Source organism: Amblyomma mixtum, chromosome 8 (genome assembly GCF_055824585.1).
Source record: "Amblyomma mixtum isolate Tamu chromosome 8, ASM5582458v1, whole genome shotgun sequence".
NCBI lineage: Eukaryota > Metazoa > Arthropoda > Arachnida > Ixodida > Ixodidae > Amblyomma > Amblyomma mixtum.
Window position 1 is genome coordinate 125123056 of NC_143019.1, and position 19286 is coordinate 125142341.

Sequence of the window (19286 nt, forward strand, 5' to 3'; positions counted from 1 at the left end):
CAAACCATCTTAGACCTCTGTTTTTGGGCGCCTACTCGGGGCCTATCTTAATGACGTACAAAGCGATTACAGCTTTTGCTGCGAAGCAGAAAATGGTAGCATCACTGGCTACTTACATGAGCAGTTAGTCATTAGTAATTCCTATAGCGAACAAGAATGAAAAAAAAGTGATGACGTCAGTCTTTTTACGATGAAGCATGAGTCAAAAATACTTTCAGTTATACTTAAGAATTCAGGCGCCACCGCAACCTCATAAAAAGTCACGAATTGCCAAAACAAAAACGAATATTCAAGGACAAGAAGACCGAGTTGGAAGAGTAAATTTCTCTGCTGCCAGCCCCCCCCCCCCCCCTTCCCCCCGGAAACATAACGGGGGCTGCCTAAAGGAAACCCCTCAAAGCAATCAGCTGTGCTTTGCTCTGGGATTGCTGGAACAGCGTGAAATGCCTTCTGCGTGTTTAAGAAGCGTGCTTATATTTGTTTACCACTATCTGAACTTGTTCCTAACTGCCTGAAATACCTATTGTAAATTCGGTAACTGCAATTAGACACGATAAACTGTCGCCAAAGCTCGGATGAACAGGTAATAAAGTTTTCCTTGTGTAAGTGTTATACCACGGGAGGGTATAGCGCACGTTCGAATACCTAATTGCAAATAGAAGTTATACTGGTCAAATGTTTAGGGGAATCCCCCAAGGTGGAGTAGATTTGTAATAAGGGAGTAATTACTCATTGGCATCCACCCGAGCGCAGCCATACAGCTACAAAGGAAAGCTATACTGTTTTGTCAGAAACGTCATAGTTAAAGGAAGCTTCGTCCTGGTCCGGGGTTCGAACCCGGACCACCGCTTCACCGGAGCAGTCGCTGTACCAATTGAGCTAACCGGGACGGCAAGCTTATGGTAGGGTGAGAGCGAATTGATCAATAACTCAAAGTGATCAATAACTCAATTCGCTCTCGCCCTACCATAAGCTTGCCGTCCCGGTTAGCTCAGTCGGTAGAGCGACTGCTCCGATGAAGCGGTGATCCCGGGTTCGAACCCCGGACCAGGACGAATTTTTCTTTAACTACGAAGTTTCTGAGAAGGCTCTATAGCTTTCCTTTGTAGCTGTATGGCTGCGCTCGGGTGGATGCCAACAAGTAATTACTCCCTTATTAGAAGTTATACTGGTGTGTTGCTGCAGACATGTGTCCGATCGCTTTGAAATATATGGCACCCGTTATTGCGGTTCGGCGCTTCAGAACACCTGCAAGCATACTGCAAGCCTTGCGTTCGGAACTTGTAGCCATCTGTTTTGCTGTGCAGGGCAGCCTGCTGGTCGTGCTGGTGGACGTGATGATGGTGCGTGTACTGGGCTCCACCAGCGTCCTGCAGCGCCTCTCGCTGTTCCTGCTGCAGGAGTTCGGCACTCGGCTCCGCAACGTGGCGCTGGTGTGCCTGTCGACGGCCGTGGTCGTGCCACTTCTGGTCCACGACACGCTCGCCGTGCTGCTCGTGCTGGCGCTCGTCAGGCGACTCGTCTTCGACTTCATGAACGACAACTTGCAGGTGTTCATTTCTTTTCGGTGGAGAGAAGGATGGAAGTGGGTTCCGGACGACATCGTTTCCGCATGGCTAGAATGCCCTTTTCTCACAGACAGATATTTGATTTATAAGGGTTCAACTTCCCAAAGCGACTCACGGTATGAGGGACGCCGTAGTGAAGGGCTACGGAAATTTCGACCACCTGGGGTTCTTTAACGTTCTTTAACACGGGCCTCCAGAGTTTCGCCTCCATCGAAATTCAAGCACCGCGGCCGGGATCGAACCCGCGTGTTTTGGGCCAGCAGCCGAGCGCCATAACCACAGAGCCACGCAGCGGGCTAGAAGGAAGGCTCCGCTAAATGACTGAATTAGAAGCACGTATGATGCGACCAGAGCGGTTGATTTTTTCTAAATTGTTGTTTATCAGCATCAGGATTAGCATACTGGGGCAGCTTTGTGTACCCTGCACATTTTACGCAAGTTGTGACTTTTGCCGATTTCTTTTTATCTTGAGTCCTTTTTCTCTCACGGATATGTGGATAACAAAGATAATCTTTTTTTTTATCCTATCTCGCATGCATGGTGAGAGAGCTCTTTAGGAAATCCGTCCGTTTATTGCTATTCACCCGAGATGAAGATCAATTTTATGACCACGTTAGATTTATTTTATGGACTCAAAAGAGCATCTGCGAAGTCGGGGCGTGAAATATCGTATTTGCAACAAGACAATTGTGCATTTTACACAAGTAATTGTGCACAAATGGCCTGTGCACAGAGCCTTATTCAGGCCCCCATGCCGCACAGGGAAGGGCCAAGTGGAAAGGCCGCGGTCGAAACAGATTCGCAGGCTGCCTACTAACAAGAGCGATGCAAGTCGCAAACTTGTGCCCTAAAATAGGCTGTACCTACTCTGTGTTTGCCTGGCTGACACAACATGCCCCGAGGTGCTGAACTCTACAAGATCACCGCGCGAATTTCGGACGTTCAATACATCCTTCATTTTCTACCACCATTGGAAATAGTTGGTGCGAGAGCAGAAAGCAATTTATAGATCAGATTTTGCCGCACTGAGCATGAGTTAGCCATTGTAACCATCACGTTGGAGCATTATCACGTGAGACTCCACTTCCCCCGTCATGTGCAATTTCAGATAGCCCCTCTAAAATATACGGGGTGGTTTGACGACTAGCATATGACGCCAAGTTTTTGGTATCCAGCAATGGTTGTCATGCGAGCGCTATACGTGACCATGGTAAGTATGTACTTGATTCGACCCATTCCACGAATAAAATTTATAAAAGGCAAAATTCTTTCTAGCCTTTCGATGCCTAAATTTCATCCCAGGGTCGGCGCGGAGCCTCTGGGTGTTAGACAATATTTTAGCAGAGGACTCTTCTTTATCATAAAAAGTGCAATACTTATCGGCAAGGTTTAAATAGGCCCTTCACTGCGAGGCGGAAGAACCGGCGAAGACTGAGCTTGAAGATGTTTTGTTCTGGCATGGAGGCTGCGACAGGCGACATAGCAGAGGGAAAGTTGGATTCTTGACTAACAAGGCGCGCAGAAGACGACGAACACGAAGACGAGAAAAAAAAGACAAAGCGCCAACTTACAACTGAATTTTATTCGAAACATTGGTAAAAATATATAGCAACATCATAGGGAGGACAAAGGAAAAAGCTTAGGCAGTCACTGCCCGTCCTATCTATCTCAAGCGCCTCGAGCATCTCTCTCTTGATCTGGATACGATGGCTGTCAATAATTATACCTCTCTCAAAATCAGGAAACACAGTGTCCTTCGCCCTCGAAGTCATAGTCGCAACAGTGAATCGCAAGTCTCACGCGTCATTTGTACATTGCAGATGCTCTCGCAGTGTAGTTGTTGACAAGATGTTATTGACAGCTATTGACGAGATTACTATGGCATCGAGCAACGCCTCTTGCTTTACCGTCCATGAAGTGACCAGGCATGACCATGAAGTGAAGTTATGCAGGCATTGCAGAATCAGGGTGTGGAAGAGTGTTATGTCAATATATTGGAAGATATATATAACGATTGCACAGCTACTATAGTTCTCCATAAAGTCAGCAATAAAATTCCAATCCGGAAGGTGTCAGGCAGGGAGGCACGATCTCGCCAATGCTATTCACCGCCTGCTTACAGGAGGTATTCCGGAGCCTGGAATGGGAAGAGTTGGGTATAAGAGTTAATGAAGAATACCTGAGTAATTTGCGATTCGCTGATGACATTGCCTTGCTAAGCCACTCAGGACAAGAACTACAAAGCATGATGAATGAGTTAGACAGGCAGAGCAGAACGGGGGGGCTAAAAATGAACGTGCAGAAAACCAAACTCGTGTTCAAAAACCTAGCAAGGGAACAGCAGCTAGGTTGCGATGCTTAGAGAGTAAACTTTCTCGTGTTAATATCGCACGACGAGCCTGCGGGGCACGGCAGCGGCTCTTTCTCACTATTCTATTTTTGATGAAGGCGTGTTCACTTGTGTGAACCTTCTGCGCGCGTGTTGTTCATTCAGCTGTAATTTGTGGTTCAGAAATTCGTCAGTATGGATATATATATGAAGCGAATACTACAACGCGTATAGAACAAATCTTATCGTGCCTCCCCTCTGTCTTGTGATCTCCTTGAGACGATCCCGCATATTATAATTTGAATGCGTTGGCAAGCGCCGTGCCATTTTAATACCGGTCAGACTAATGGCGCATTTAAAAGCGTTGCACTCACGTGATGGTGAGCAAGGAAAACGTACAAACCTCCACCACATCATCAACATCATCATAAGCAGCAGCAGCAGCCTAAGGCCTCTCCAACGCCTCATGCCTCTCCAATTAACCCTGTACTTTGCGAGCTCCAGCCAACGTATCCCCGCGAACTTCTTAATCTCACCCACCCACGTATCTTTCTGGTGACACCTGCTACGCTTGTCTTCTCTTGGAATCCGCTCCGTTACCCTTAGGGACCAGCGGTTAGCTTGTCTTCGCATTACATACCCTGCACAAGCCTAATTCTTCCTCTTGATTTCGGCTAGGATGTCATTAATCTGTGTTTTGTTTCCTCACCCACTCTGCCTGCTTGCGGTCTCTTAACGTTACACCTGCCATTTTTCTTTCCGTAGCTCTGTGCGTTGTCCTTAACGTAAGCTTAACCTTTTTCGTTAGCCTCCACGTTTCTGCCCCGTCGGTGACAAGCGGTAAGATACAGCGGTTAAATACAGGATATTATTGGGACATTGGTAAGCTGACGTTCATGATCTGAGAGAGCCTGCCGTATGTGCTCCACCGCAATCTGATTCTTCTAGTTATTTACCTATCACGATCTGGATCGACAGTCACTACCTGCCCTAAGTACATCTATTCCCTTACCATTTCCAGCACATTGCTATCAAATGCGAACCGCTCATACCTTGCAAGACTGTTGAACATTACTTTGGTCATGTGCATGTTAATTTTAAGGCATACCGTTCCGATCTTCCTAATTCATTGATCATGCTATTCAGGTCAACTACTGAGGGGCTTAGCAAGGCAATGTCATCAGCGAATCACAAATTACCTAGGTATTCTCCATTAATTTTTATCCTCCACCACCACAGATGTAGCGCAACAGTCACCTTTACTGAAAAAATTTCATCCCAACAAATAGTTTCTTTTAGTTTAGAAGCTGCGTAGCGGTACTGTAATTTGTGTGCGCTCCTTTTTTTATCTATAGTCAAGAACCTGCTAATTTTTTTTTACTTTGTCGCTGCGTTCTCTGCAGTCGATGATGACATTCCAGCCTCATGAGCTCCCCTGGAACGAGGCGCATGCATTGCCGCGTAGGCCTTCCGATGGCTCTACCAGTGGTGCAAACGCCAACCTAGCGCCCAGCACCGGTCGGCCGGCACAGCGATCGCCCGCGGACGCCGAGTCCCCAGCGTCCCCTGTCCCTCCACGGGGCGCTGCCTCCAGCAATGAAAGGGATGCAGCTTCGCGAGTAGGAGCCACCACCAACATCGCGCCGCCAGCTGAGAATCCAACTTGTACGTACTCATTCTTATGTAGATACCACTATGGTTCACGTAGTCGGATATAACTAAAAAAAAACTGCAAAGCCGATGCTCCTCAGTGGAAGCTCTTCATTAAACGGCTCGGCTTATGACACGGCGGCACTCTAAACTGCCTTGTACGTGCCAGCCTGGCAACGAACGTGGCTTGAAGGTGCGGTGCTATCGACGACGATCCCATAAGTATAGTCGGCCACCACTGGTTGGAGAGCTTCCTTCGAGGAGCATCTGGCACTGTGTTCTTGAGTTAAAGCCGATTATACACTCTGCGTGCATAATATGTGGTTTGGTGCCTGCCTTTTGCATCACACGGCGGTCAGCCGCACTATGTCTTTCGCAAAACATCGAGCGCAGCAGAATGGGCTGGTAGTTGCTTTACCAGGCTTTTTAAAACACGAAATGACTATAGTGTGACTTCGTGTAAGGGAATTCACAGGGCCCTCAAATATTGCCGATGAAGAACGTTCAGCCACTCAGCCTCTAAACAACGCAAAGTTATAGCAACGCCTCTGTGTCAAATGTCTAACTTCGCTTTCATCCCAAACCCAACAAATGCTAGACACCGATGACGGAAATAGAAGAGCAGTTAATGATGAAGGATTCACAAAACGTTACGTTTATAGGAAATCTTGCGTAAAGTGCTCTTGTATACGAGGGGGTACCCAAAAGTAACCGGACTTATTTTTGTTTGAACTTATTTGTTTACATTTTAAGCACAGACCTTCAATCTCCTTCAAAGTATTCCTCACTTGCAATGATACGCTTGTCGAATCTTTCATTCTATTTTTCAAAACATTGTTTAAATTCATCTTTTGTGATGCTTGAGAGTGCCTCCGTCGTTTTTTTCTTCACCTCAGTAACATTGGCGAAACGCTTTCCATTCACCTATTTTTTCATTCTAGGAAACAAAGTAGCACGGGGGCAAGGTCGGGAGAGTATGAGGGTTGGGGAATAGGGGTCATGCCATTTTTAGTCCAAAATTGTCGTAGAGACAGAACTGTGTGAGCAGGGGCATTGCCATGATGGAAAAACCAGTCACCCGACCGCCACAAATCTGGCTGCTTCCACCACACACTGTTTCCCTTTCTTTCAAAACATCCAAGTAGAAAGCCTGGCTAACTGTATGACCCTGCGGAACAAATTCTCAATGGACGACTGCTCTCACGTCGTCGAAAATACAAATCAGCATTGTTTTGAGGTTTAGTTTCACCTTACGAGCTTTCTTGAGGCGAGGTGAATTTGAAGTTTTCCATTGGCATGATTGTTGCTTTGATTCATGATTCGATTCAGGAACACTTGAGTTGTCCCCGTAGCATCGTCCTTGTACGTCTTTCTTAATATTTCAAGAGTTTCCATTCAACTTTTTCCGTGCAAAAATCAAAATTTCACCGGCGCACGCTGTTCACGAAAATCAGCCATTGCAAAAACGACGTTCACACAAAACAGTCGTCACTCTAAAACTCTGCCTAAACTAGTCTGACCTCCTTCAACGATGACACTCGGCTTACTGACTCTGGAATATTCGTTCTATGCGCTCCTAGTGGCAAAACGCGGTACCACAGAAGCTTTGCCGACCAAAAAATTTAGTCCGGTTTCTTTTGGGTACCCCCTCGTATGAGGCCCTCTATATTACTATGCCGGTAGAACTGGGCTACTCAGGTTTTGATTGTTACTCGCAACGTTGCTCAAGAAACTTATCAGGATAAGCGTTCTCGCAAGACGTCACTGATAGAGCCTGGTCGTCGTGAGCCATTGTTAACTCCTACACATAGATGGTAAGGTCTTGCATTAGCTTAGATTTGAAAAGGGAGCGCAGGAAATTAATTAAGCGGAAGTCTATTAACGAGTTAGCATTAAGAGGTAAAGTAGAGGAATTCAGGATTTTGCTGCAGAACAGGTTTTCCGCTCTAACTGAAGGTGACGACCGTAATGTTGAAACGATGAACAATCGTCTCACAGATATCATGACGGAGTGCGCCGTAGAAGTAGGCGGTAGGATGGTTCGACAGGATACCGGGAAGCTATCGCAGGAGACTAAGGATCTTATTAAGAAACCGCAAAGCATGAGGACGTCTAACTCCATAGATAGAATAGAGCTAGTAGAGCTGTCGAAGTTAATAAATAAGCGCAAGTTAGCCGACATCAGGAAGTTTAGCACGGAGAAAATCGAGCATGCTTTAAAGAGAGGAGGTAGCCTAAAAGCAGAGAAGAGAAAACTAGGCATAGGTAAAAACCAGATGCATGCGATAAGAGACAAAGAGGGAAATGTCATTAGCAATATGGATAAGATAGTTAAAGTAGCCGAAGAATTTTACACAAATCTACACAGTAGCGATTGCAATTAGAATGTTACTGAGATAGGCAGTGGAACACAGCAAGGGGACATCCCGCCAGTTATGAAGGAGGAAGTAAAGAAAGCCTTGGGAGCAATGCAGAGGGGGAAAGCAGCTGGTAAGGAAGAGATAACAGCAGATGTGTTGAAGGATGGAGGAGAGATTGTGCTCGCAAAACTAGCCACCCTATGTAAGCAATTCCTTGTGACCTCAAGCGTACCTAGATCTTGGAAAAACGCTCACATAATCTTAATTCATAAGAAAGGAGACGCCAAGGAATTGAAGAATTACAGACAGATCAGCTTACTTTCTGTTGCCTTCAGCTTACTTTCTGCTGCCTGTTTACAGGAGGTGTTCCGGGGCCTGAAATGAGAACAGTTGGGGATAAGAGTTAATGGAGAATACCTAAGTAATTTGCGATTCGCTGATGACATTGCCTTGCTAAGTCACTCAGGACATGAACTGCAAAGCATGATCAATGAATTAGACAGGAAGAGCAGAACGGTGGGGCTAAAAATTAACATGCAGAAAACCAAAGTAATGTTCAACAGCCTAGCAAGGGAACAGCAGTTCGCAGTTGGTAGCCAGGTGCTGGAAGTAGTAAGAGAAAATGTCTATTTAGGGCAGGTGGTGACAGCTGATCCAGATCATGAGAGGGAAATAACTAGAAGAATAAGAACGGGGTGGAGCGCATATGGTAGGTTATCTCAGATCATGAATGCCAGTTTACCAATATCCCTAAAGAGAAAAGTATACAACTGGTGTATCTTACTGGTACTCACCTATGGGGCGGAAACGTGGAGGCTAACAAAGAGGGTTCAGCTTAGGTTAAGGACAACGCAGCGAGCTATGGAAAGAAAAATGATAGGTGTAACGTTGAGAGATCGGAAGCGGGCGGAGTGGGTGAGAGAAGAAACGCGCGTTAATGATATCCTAGTTGAAATCAAGAGGAAGAAGTGGGCTTGGGCAGGACATGTAATTTGAAGGCAAGATAACCGGTGGTCCTTAAGGGTAACGGAGTGGATTCCAGCAGAAGGCAAACGTAGCAGGGGGCGGCAGAAAATTAGGTGGGCGGATGAGATTAAGAAATTTGCTGGAATATGGTGACCGCGCCTGGCGAAGGACAGAGTTAATTGGAGAGATGGGAGAGGCCTTTGCCCTGTAGTGGGCGTAGTCAGGCTGATGATGATTACACTTAGATGGGCTGTCTGTGAATCCCTCGGTGCGAAGGCGAAGTCGCGGGAAGGATGTGTGAAGCTGGGGAACTGATGAATGCCTGCGGTGGAGCTCAGCGATCCCTCAGTGTGGACACCCACTCCACCAGAAAAGAGCAGGAGGCTATGAGGAAAGGAACGGCGTGATAAATATCTACCTGTGTTCAACCCTGAACAGTACAGAAATTATCAGGAAAGAGAAGGAACAGGAGGGACAAGTATGTTTACAAGAACACAGGCTTCTATGGGTGAGCGAGGGCAGGCACAACCTACAGCTTTTCTTGATCGTTGGTAAGAAAGCCTATAATGCACCTGCACACAACAGATCTCACTGCGGGCCAAGCCATGCGAAGGATACGGTTCTTTAGCACCTGAACGTTGTTCGATAAGGCATTTACCGGCAATTGTTTTCTCACGCATTCTCTTACATGTGGTGTCGGGGCTTTCTATTGTTAGTGTGGTTATTAACGCCCTTCTCACACTTCCAGCGAGCACTGTTGGACCTCATTCTTGTCTGCGCCTTTAGATAGGACCGTTAAAGATGGCCTTACCAATTATGATTTCTGTGTTGAAAACAATGCAACACGCCACTCACGAAGGCAGCGAGGAACAATTCCCCGCGCGGTAATTTTTATCCGCGTGTGAAAGAACCCGCTTAAGTATCGTGGCTTCGATTCAAAGACCCCTCTCTGTGAGCGCTTAGTGACTGGCGCAAGTTCAACGCTGCAAGTTCAAAAGTTTAGTGAAGCCAGTGAACTTGCTTACTTAGGGCAAATTTCGCTCAACCTCGCATACTAGCGTAGTTCATACTTACGCGGATATTACAAACAATGTATGCCTCTGCAGGAGGGTACTCCCGAGACCCGCCAACGGTGTCGACAGAGGTGTGCCAGCTGAGATGGTTCCGAACCGGATCTTTCTGAAATCCCGTCATACAAACACGCGTGGACCCGACCTTAACGGGCAGCTGCAAATTCGGCGGGCAGTATGCTGACCTATACAACATGGTGTGGGACTACCAGCGCAATACACATCTAGCCGTTATAAGTCGGCAAACTAGGGAGGGCTGGGAGGCAGCCCTGCCCAGCGGGCCCTGGTCCAGAGAACATGGGCAGAGGCGGCGGCCAATGGCGTCCCGTAATAGGGACTGCCACCGAGCGCAGCCACCATCTCCACCTCCCTTTCTCAACTGAGCACAGTGCCGTAATAGATGTTTTCTCCTCCTGCTCCCTCCTGGAAAGATAGCGACAGGAGAAGCGAGACACAAAAAGGTGCTGGCTTTTGGACAAAACCCACGCCACATTTCTCCTTTCTCCAGAAGAATGGCCTGAGGGGCGAGTTGGTGCATGATGAAATGAACGAATAGGCCAGACGGGTCGCTGCATTAACGACAGGACACGGGAACATGAAAAATCGTTAGAAAACGGAGGCGGGTCGAATTTGCCCCTACATTGTAAAGATTGCAAGTGTGAGCCAGTGCTTAACGAAATAAGGATTCTGGGCAGGAGTCGTGATCAGGTGGACGTTAAATTTTTGAGGCTTTTGTGATCAATAAGAAGGGGAGCACTTGTGTTAGCGACTCTTCAGTATCCCTCCGTAGAAATGAAGTGTCCTTTCTTGGCAGTTTTTGTGACGTCATGTACTGTGCATCTTTTCAGCACTGCATTTCTAGCGGCCGTCTGTTGTTTGTTTAGCCGGGTTGTTAATTTTGGTTACTGTTTTTGTCTTTTCCTTTTTGTTGTTTTTTCGAGTTCTGACCGCTTTTGCTTAATGCGTCTGACTTTGCCTTTGCTAAAATTGTAATTTTTTTTTGTGTGTCTGACTGCTTTTGCTTCTCATGTTTGACTCTGCTTTTGCTACGATTGTTTGACACTGCTTTTGCTACGAGATGGCCTCCTCTAAGTTCTGTTATCAAAATCTTTTAGTTTTTTCTGCAGAGGCTAAAGCTTTCTTGTCTAATATCCTGATGTTGCCGCCTATTTCCACGTGTTGGGTTCGGAGCGATAATGCGATGAGTGTCATGCCTGAGGTGTATGTTTAAATATGCCACCTTTCCATGCAATAAACAGTTGGTAGTGTGCGCATGTGGTGTCCCCTCTCTTGTTAGTGTCCTTGTTGCGCCGCCGTTCATTTCTTCTCCTTCCTCCAATAGGCGATTCCGCGTTCGATTCCTTCGTTCATGCCATATATGCGTATCAGACTACAGCCCTAACATTGTACGCGGCTTAAAATGATGCCTGATGTTGCAGACCCTAGCTGCCCGTTGCCAGCGGCCGCCGAGCACCAGCAGCCTGTCGGTGACGATTCGGCAGGGACCGTCGGTACGTCTTCGCTTTCGATGGCGGGGCCAAGCAGGATCGCGGACCACGGAGCGGATGGTGCATCGCTGGGCGCCGCCCCTCAGCCGCACCACTGCATCGGTCGCAAGGCTTCGGAGTCCGAGGCATCCATCGAAGGGCGTCTCCACGTTGAAGGCCAGCCCCGGAAGTCGTCGCTAAGCTCCAACAAGAGCGCCAAGAAGGTGGGTTAACCCCTTCCGAACGTCTTTAAAACGCTTGCCTGCGAAGGTTGGTTGGTGCATTCTCTAAAGTCAAAGGAAAAAAATTCGCGGTGGCTTAGCTTTGGTTAAGCCTTGTAGGTTGCGAAAGCAGGTGTTTTATACTCCATATACAGCGCCTCTAGCGGGAAGAGCGCGGGGCGCCGTGCGAAGCGGCCGCCCTTACCCGACGAGCCGAGTTGGTAGCCCGTCCCTCGCTCCTGGCATGACGTCACGCCATGACGTCACTAGCGCCTCTAGCGGGAGGAGCGCGGCGCGCTGTGACAAGCGGCCGCTGTTACCCGACGAGCTGAGTTGGTAGCCCGTCTCTCGGTCCTGGCATGACGTCACGGCATAACGTCACTAGCGCCTCTAGCGGGAGGAGCGCGGCGCGCCGTGACAAGCGGCCGCCGTTACCCGACGAGCCAAGTTGGTAGCCCGCCTCTCGCTCCTGGTATGACGTCACGCCATAACGTCACTAGGCATGGTATGACGTCAGGGTTCATTGTAAAGGTCAATCGTGCCAAGTGGCCACCGCTAGGCGAAGGGCCGTTCTTGGGAGTAGTACTGCTTTCGCAATAAAAAGAGCGGCAAGGCAAGTCAGTTGCGGAGACAGTTGTGGCAAGCTGAGCTGAGCGCTGAACGTGCACAGGGTTTATTTAAATATAGATGCAATGGCTGTCTAGCATACTTCATCAAAAATATAAAATATAAAACATTCAGTCCATTGATTACTAGGTATTCTTTTACGTAGGCATGTCGTGTGCTTCAGTGCTGATATCGATTGCGTCAAAGATGAAATTTCTTTCTTTTCTTTACACAAGGCGGGTCACAATTGGGGTCAGGGCTCGAAAATTGGCCCTGCCCAAATGGATGACACCGCGCAGACACTGCTGCTCGTATTGTGGTGCTGCACAGTGTTCTTTTTTAATGTGACCTCATGAAATATTGACCAATCTTTTATTATGAAATATATATAATATTCATCTTTTGCCCACCACAATTACTGATGTTACAGAGGGGGTACAAATACATACGAGTCGATTGAAGTAAGAAAGGGCGACCTCCTCCGCAAGAATTCCGATACAGCCAATTCAGGGCTTTGCGGAAAAATACTCTCAGGCCGAAATGAAACGCCAACACGCGACCATGCGGTTTTTAGTACAACCCGCGCCATATAGCAGCCCTCAAGCTGATGACGTGTACAGTTCGTACGTAAGTTCTCCAACCGCCCCTTCGCTCGAGTGGTCCTTGTGGCGATCCCCGTCTAGCGCCGATTGCGAAGCTCGCTGCATGTGACTTGGGCGAGGGGGATCATGCTGCTGTTTTCACTCCTTTTGCCGGCCGCTGTTGTTGTGACTGAGAAAAGGAAGAAAAGGAAATTGCACGGCCCTGCCTACTGGCTCGAGCCGAGCCACCACCGCTGCCACGTGCAGATAGAGGAGAGTTAAAAGATGAGAGAAAAGAGAAAAAGAAAACAAAAGACGCGCGTCGCAGCAACAACCGCGTCCACCGAAGCGGACGCTGCTGAAAAAACAGATAAGTGGCCAAAGCCGCGCTCGCTCCACACCTTCCTTTTTGCCGGCCGCGTAACTTATGAAGTTATTTCACGCAGATGCTGGTTTATTGGTTGGTTTATTGGGGCTTAACGTCCCGAAGCAACTCAGGCTATGAGGGACGCCGTAGTGAAGGACTCCGGAAATTTCGGCCACTTGGGGTTCCTTACCGTGCACTGACATCGCACAGCACACGGGCGTCCAGAATTTCGCCTTCATCGAAATTCAGCCGCCGCGGCCGGGATCGAACCCGCGTCTTTCGGGTCAGCAGCCGAGTGCCCTAACCACTGATCCACCGCTGCAGGGCTCACGCACATGCAGATGAAACGTCGAACACAGTCACTGAAATCGCTCCAGAAGCGGCTATTGCTTAAAACTCCATGATTTAGCTCATTCTTCGTGGAAGCTTCATTAGACAATGGCGTCGACAACAAAGAGAACACGACAGCGCCTTACCCCTCCAACTCTGAAGGATAGAGAATGGAGAGGCGCAGGAGAAAGGCCGTTCTGTAATGAAATAGTGTCGGCCTTTCGTGCCAAGGTGGCAATACGGGGCTGTTGTTTTTTTCGCGCGCTTTCATTAGCGCATTAAAGGTGCCAGCCTTTGAACCTTATGTGCAACTAACTCACCGGTTGAGGCGCAATGATCTCTCGATGGGCTGCAAAGGCAGTCACCGAAAAATTCTAAAACCAGTTTTAGATCCCCTGTTTTCAGAGAAACTTTCTAGATTTTCCTGCTCTTTCTGAGTGAATAACTGACAGCTATGCGTGCAGGGAGCCAATTCTCTCTCCTCATGACTGTATGTGCGGAGTCCGTGTATTGCATGACGACAGGCGGTGCCCTCTCTGGCCTCTCCTGCACCAACATGCCCCTCATGGCTCGCGCTCACAAACACAAAAATGTTTCTGGCCAGCAGCTGAGCGCTGGATCAGTATTCGTGGTTTAATTTGAAAATTCAGCATAGGTCTTGCCGTATACCATTAATGGTACCGTGAAGGAATGGCTGCTCACCCTCACCACGTGCATGGGCAGTTCCTTGCATATTTGCTCAAGGTCAAAATTGCTGATTGGACGATTTGGTGGGACATGATTCGACACGACCAGCGCGAAAACAGACGTTGACAAGAGACGAAACACTGACGACAGAACGGGTGACAGGACAGCGCCCGTCCTGTCGTCAATGTTTCTTCTCTTGTCTTCTTCTGTTTTCCCGCTCGTCATGTCGAATTGCTCAAGGTAATGAGAGTACAGCAAGGATGACGTAAAGGCCATGCTCGCAGTGACTCAGCGTAGTTGGCACCTGACCGTAGCTAAAGAACTTAGCGTTAACAATATGCTCAAACCTGCTACGACCAGCACTCCCACTTTGACATGGGGAAGTGGACGACCACTTTCGCATAGGCACAATAATAGCAACAAATTTTACTACCTGGGGATGTGAAATTACTCTTTGGTAAAAAAAGTAGGCGATGGGTGAAAGTACCGAGGGGACACCTATGCTCTTATCTTTTCTTTTTCTTGAAGCGAATATGAATTGCAGTACAGCATTTGATCAGAGCCGGTTAAACTTAGTGCGGTCATCTTCATAATGATTCCGAACGTGCTGCGGAATAGGTCTTCCCCACGACTGCTAAATCTTGACCCGGGGGACACGCGAAGTACCCAAGGTCAGGGGGTAGCAGGTAGCATAGTCACCGATGAATTTTCAAAACTTTTTTGTTTAGGTGCTTAGCATCTATACAATTGCAATGGCCCTCCTGGTCCTTGCCCTGTCGCTGCTCACAACGTAAGTGGTTGCGTATCTTGCAGGGCAGTAAGCGGACCTCGATCGTGGAGGGCGGTAAGGTTGTACTGCCCGGCGTCTCCTCGCCTACGCCCAAGCCGGCCGTGGTTCACATGGACTCCATCAGCGGTGAGCGCTAACTCTAGTAAAAGAGAAAATAGCGCTTCCTGTGGATGACCCGCTGTTTCCGGTTAAGCATCGTCCAACACAAAATGAAGGGGGGTGGGTAGTTGATACAGCAAGTGCTACTTACGCCCAGTAAACTGCTCTATAAACTCTTCATTAGTTCCTATAGAGCCCTGTATAGCCTACAGCCCTGCAGCAATGCTAGAGGGTGAGGGAAATGAAGCCGCTGGCATAGATAAACAGAGATTACGAGGAGCTACGTATGCACTCGCAGGTCGCGTGGCAAACCTCATGTTCGCTTATTCTGGCGCTACCTTTTCATTCATTTGAAACAAAATGTTTTTTTTTCCACATACACACATAAATATCATATCCACTCCCCAAGAAAGAACTTAGAATTGGAGCGGAAAATACCACTGGTTTATGTTTTAAGGGTATGGACAAAATTTCAAAGTGTCTAGTAGTTACATATATTAACATCGGGATCCTATAACATGTCCAATAAACAGCTGAGGGGCCGTGGAATCAGTTTTTGCTTTGAAGATGCACATTATGCTCGAAACTAAGAGAAAAAAAAAACAGGTTACCATTGTTGGAAAAACCTGTTCCTAAAAATGACGGCGTCCTTGCTACCCAGCTCACTGTTTTGATAAATATTTATTGTGTTTGCTAATGGCGCCAGAAAAGCTTGATAAATATGAAACGAAGGATACTAAATGCGCTCCAAAGAAAGAAATCACTCCTATGTGCCGCACATTTTAATGAATAACTGCTCCTGTGGACACAGTTGTGTACAGAGCGCCCTAAATGGCCAAGGAATGCGACGCAATACTAAAGCCTAAGTAAACAAGAAATGGACCTAGCACATCCAGTTGACACAGGCCGCACTTGCGTGGTTAACCCACGCCGCCACCGGTAAGTGCAGGCTGATACAGAGAACCGACCGTGCCAGGCTTGACCGTATACAACTCTGTTCGCGACGTCATTTCAGCAATGTGTGACGTGCGCGAGTTCGTCAGCCGTCAAGCATGTTTTCTTGCGAACTGCAGACATTGTGGAAAGTGCTAATTAGCGTGCTGTAGTGAGTGTTAGTAGTAGGTTCGGCGCCCATTCCCAGCGAGTGACCTAGCGCCGATGCAATCCTTCAGTACGTCAGTGCAATCGGTGCCAACTGATAGGAACTTTTTCAAAGAAGGTGAAGATCAGCCAATCGGTTAGATTTGTTCGCAAAGACCGCATGAAAGGCAGAAAAGCATGTCCTCTAGCCAATGACTTATTGCCATGAAGTCCAAGGTAATTCCCTATAGCCACTGCAGGCGCCTAGGTGAAATCAGAATAACCGCGACGTCAGGACAATCGCTTGACGCCATTGAATGAGGTGCCTGTTTTAAAGTCGTTTGCTGCTTAGTCCTTGAGATGCATCCGCTAAAGGCGCCTTTGTAAGTTGGGGTTCGCTTGGCATACCAAAAAGCTGCAGCTGCACCCCTACAAGGCAAGTGCTGGCGGAGTCGGATTAGCTGCAGCTGTTCGCTTGGCATACCAAAAAGCTGCAGCTGCACCCCTACAAGGCAAGTGCTGGCGGAGTCGGATTAGCTGCAGCTGAGGAAAAAACTGACAAAACTGTTTCTTACTTATGGCGTTGTCGGCATGGTCGTCAAGTCTACCATATTGGTCAAATGTTTAGGGGAATCCCCCAAGGTGGAGTATACTTGTAATAAGGGAGTAATTACTCATTGACGTCCACCCAAGCGCAGGCAACGGCGGCAAAAGAAACCTATACAGATTAGCTCAATTGATAGAGCGATTGCTACGGTGAAGCGGTGGTCCCGGGTTCGAACCCCGGACCAGGACGAATTTTTCTTTAACTACGAAGTTTCTGAGAAAGCTGTATAGCTTTCCTTTGTAGCTGTTGCCTGTGCTTGGGTGGATGTCAATGAGTAATTACTTCGTTATTATAGGTCTACCATACTTTGGGCATAGCTTTTTGATTGGATTATGTTCCGCTGTTATTACGAGCCTCTGAAATTCAGTGATCCCATACGCGAAAGTTTATCTTCCCAGAGATCATGTCCACAGAGGTGTACCAGATCAGCTTACCTCGAAACCTTTAGCCCAACGTGATATCGAGATTTATATGCTTGCCTACAGTGCAATGAAAGACGTACCTACGTACCTAGCTGAAATTTCTGGCCAGGAATCAACCCATTTGGAGCGTGAATTTGCGACAAGTATATTTGCTGGTACCTTGCACGAAGCGTGTTTTGAACCAGCCAGAGAACTAACTGCATGTTGGAACTATTTTTTCAATCAAAAGTTTCGAACTATGAAGAAAAAAAATCTCGACGACAAATCTTTTGTTGCAAGGAGCCGAATATAGCATGTTTTTCAGGGAAGCCCATCACTAAATGTAAAAACGAAGGTTTTTGAGGCAAACAGAAGCTTTTGGTTGCATAGTAATACCAATGTTGGTTTGGTTTATTGGTGTATTGGGGTTTAACGTCCCGAAGCACCTCAGGCTATGAGGGACGCCTTAGTGAAAGGCTCCGGAAATGTCGACCACCTGGGGTTCTTTAACGTGCACTGACATCGCACAGTACACGGGCCTCTAGAATTTCACCTCCATTGAAATTCAGCCGCCGGGGCCGGGATCGAACCCGCGTCTTTCGGGTCAGCAGCGAGCGCCGTAACCACTAAGCCACCGCGGCGGGGCACCAATGTTGGTGGACGTCAGAAAACAAAAAAAAAATCAAGTTAACTAATGAAGAGATTAACTGACTTTCAATGGTTAATTTTTTAACTCCAGCGGATAGGCTCTTGACTGCCGTTAGATATCTGTAGCCGGTCATTTGTAATAGCCATATCGGGTTTGAAAATATCGAAAACGAAATTTCTCTTTCGGCCGTGGCTCAAATACTTTGGTCCATTATTCGCGTCATTAGAAAACCGCGCCTGCGCAGAGCGTAGAGCGACATCCGTCTAATTACGTCATTCCGCCAATTACCTGGAACGTGAGAATATCTGCCCTGCCCGCGCTGCAGTGCTGCTCGCTTCTTGCCACTTCCCTGTTCCAGCGCGGACGGGACAGATTTACACGTGGCTAATGGGCCGCGGAATGACGCGGTTTGACGGACATCGTTCTACAGTCACCGCAGGTGCGCAGTTTTTAAATGGCGCGAGAAATAGTCGCGTTTAGTTGAGCCACAACGCCGAGGGTGATCGTATTTTCGATATTTTGAAAAAAGTGTCATGCTACAAATGGTTGGCTAGAACATATCTCTAATAAGGTTTCTATAGGTAATAGTTAAAAAGTTTACTACTGAAATTTTGTTGATCACCTAACTTGCTAGCATGAATTCTCTTGTTTTCTGACGTCCACCAACACTGGCATTACGGTGCCGCAAAATGTTTCTAGTAGCCTCCAAAATCCTATTTTTAAAAATTAGTGGTCAGCTTCCCTGAAACAACTGATATACTCATTATTGTTGAGAGATTAAGGAAAATGAATAAGATGGAAAACATGCACAATGTACTGAATTCAATAAAAAAAATTGGCGGGGGCTTAGCTTTGGTTAAGCCTGGTAGGCTGCGAAAGCGAGCGCAGCGTCTCTAACAGAAGGAGCGCGGCACGCCGCGTCTACAGGTCACGCGTGGCTATCAGCCGCCGCTGCGCGACGACTCGACATGGTAGCCCATCTCTCACCATGGTATGATGTCACGCTATGACGTCACTAGACATGGCATGACGTCAGAGGTCATTTTTAATGTCACGCGTGGCTACCGGCCGCCGCTACGCGGCGAATCGATTTGGTAGCCCATCTCTCACCCTTGTATGAAGTCACGCTATGACGTCACTAGGCATGGCATGACGTCATAGTTCATTCTAAATGTCACGCGTGGCTACCGGCCACCGCTGCGCGACGACTCGACTTAGTAGCCCATCTCTCACCCTGGTATGACGTCAGAGGTCATCCTAAAGGTCAAACGTGGCTACCGGCCGCCGCTACGCGAAAGGCCGTTCATGAGCATAGTATTGCTTTCGCAATAAAAAGTTGAAATTGATAGACAATGAGGCTAGCGAACAGGATGAGCCTTCACGTAAGTCAACCGTAAGATATCAAGTGTTCACTGAACCCAGATGTACGTTGTATTAA

General features: G+C 47.6%; 1 protein-coding gene, 1 long non-coding RNA gene and 1 other non-coding gene across 3 annotated transcripts in view; all 3 read left to right on the forward strand.

Moving 5' to 3' along the window:
* Positions 1–19286, forward strand: part of LOC149334226 (uncharacterized) — a 304354-nt gene that overhangs the window by 180808 nt on the left and 104260 nt on the right. The gene's annotated exons all lie outside the window — the stretch shown is intronic.
* On the forward strand, positions 981–1054 carry TRNAI-GAU (transfer RNA isoleucine (anticodon GAU)). Its single transcript has one exon. It is a non-coding gene; the product is annotated as a tRNA-Ile (tRNA).
* LOC149334229 (uncharacterized) lies at positions 1338–13702 on the forward strand. The gene is given in 5 exon segments (XM_089555834.1): positions 1338–1550; positions 5301–5562; positions 11383–11589; positions 11592–11654; positions 13632–13702. Coding segments are annotated over 5 exon segments (816 nt in total).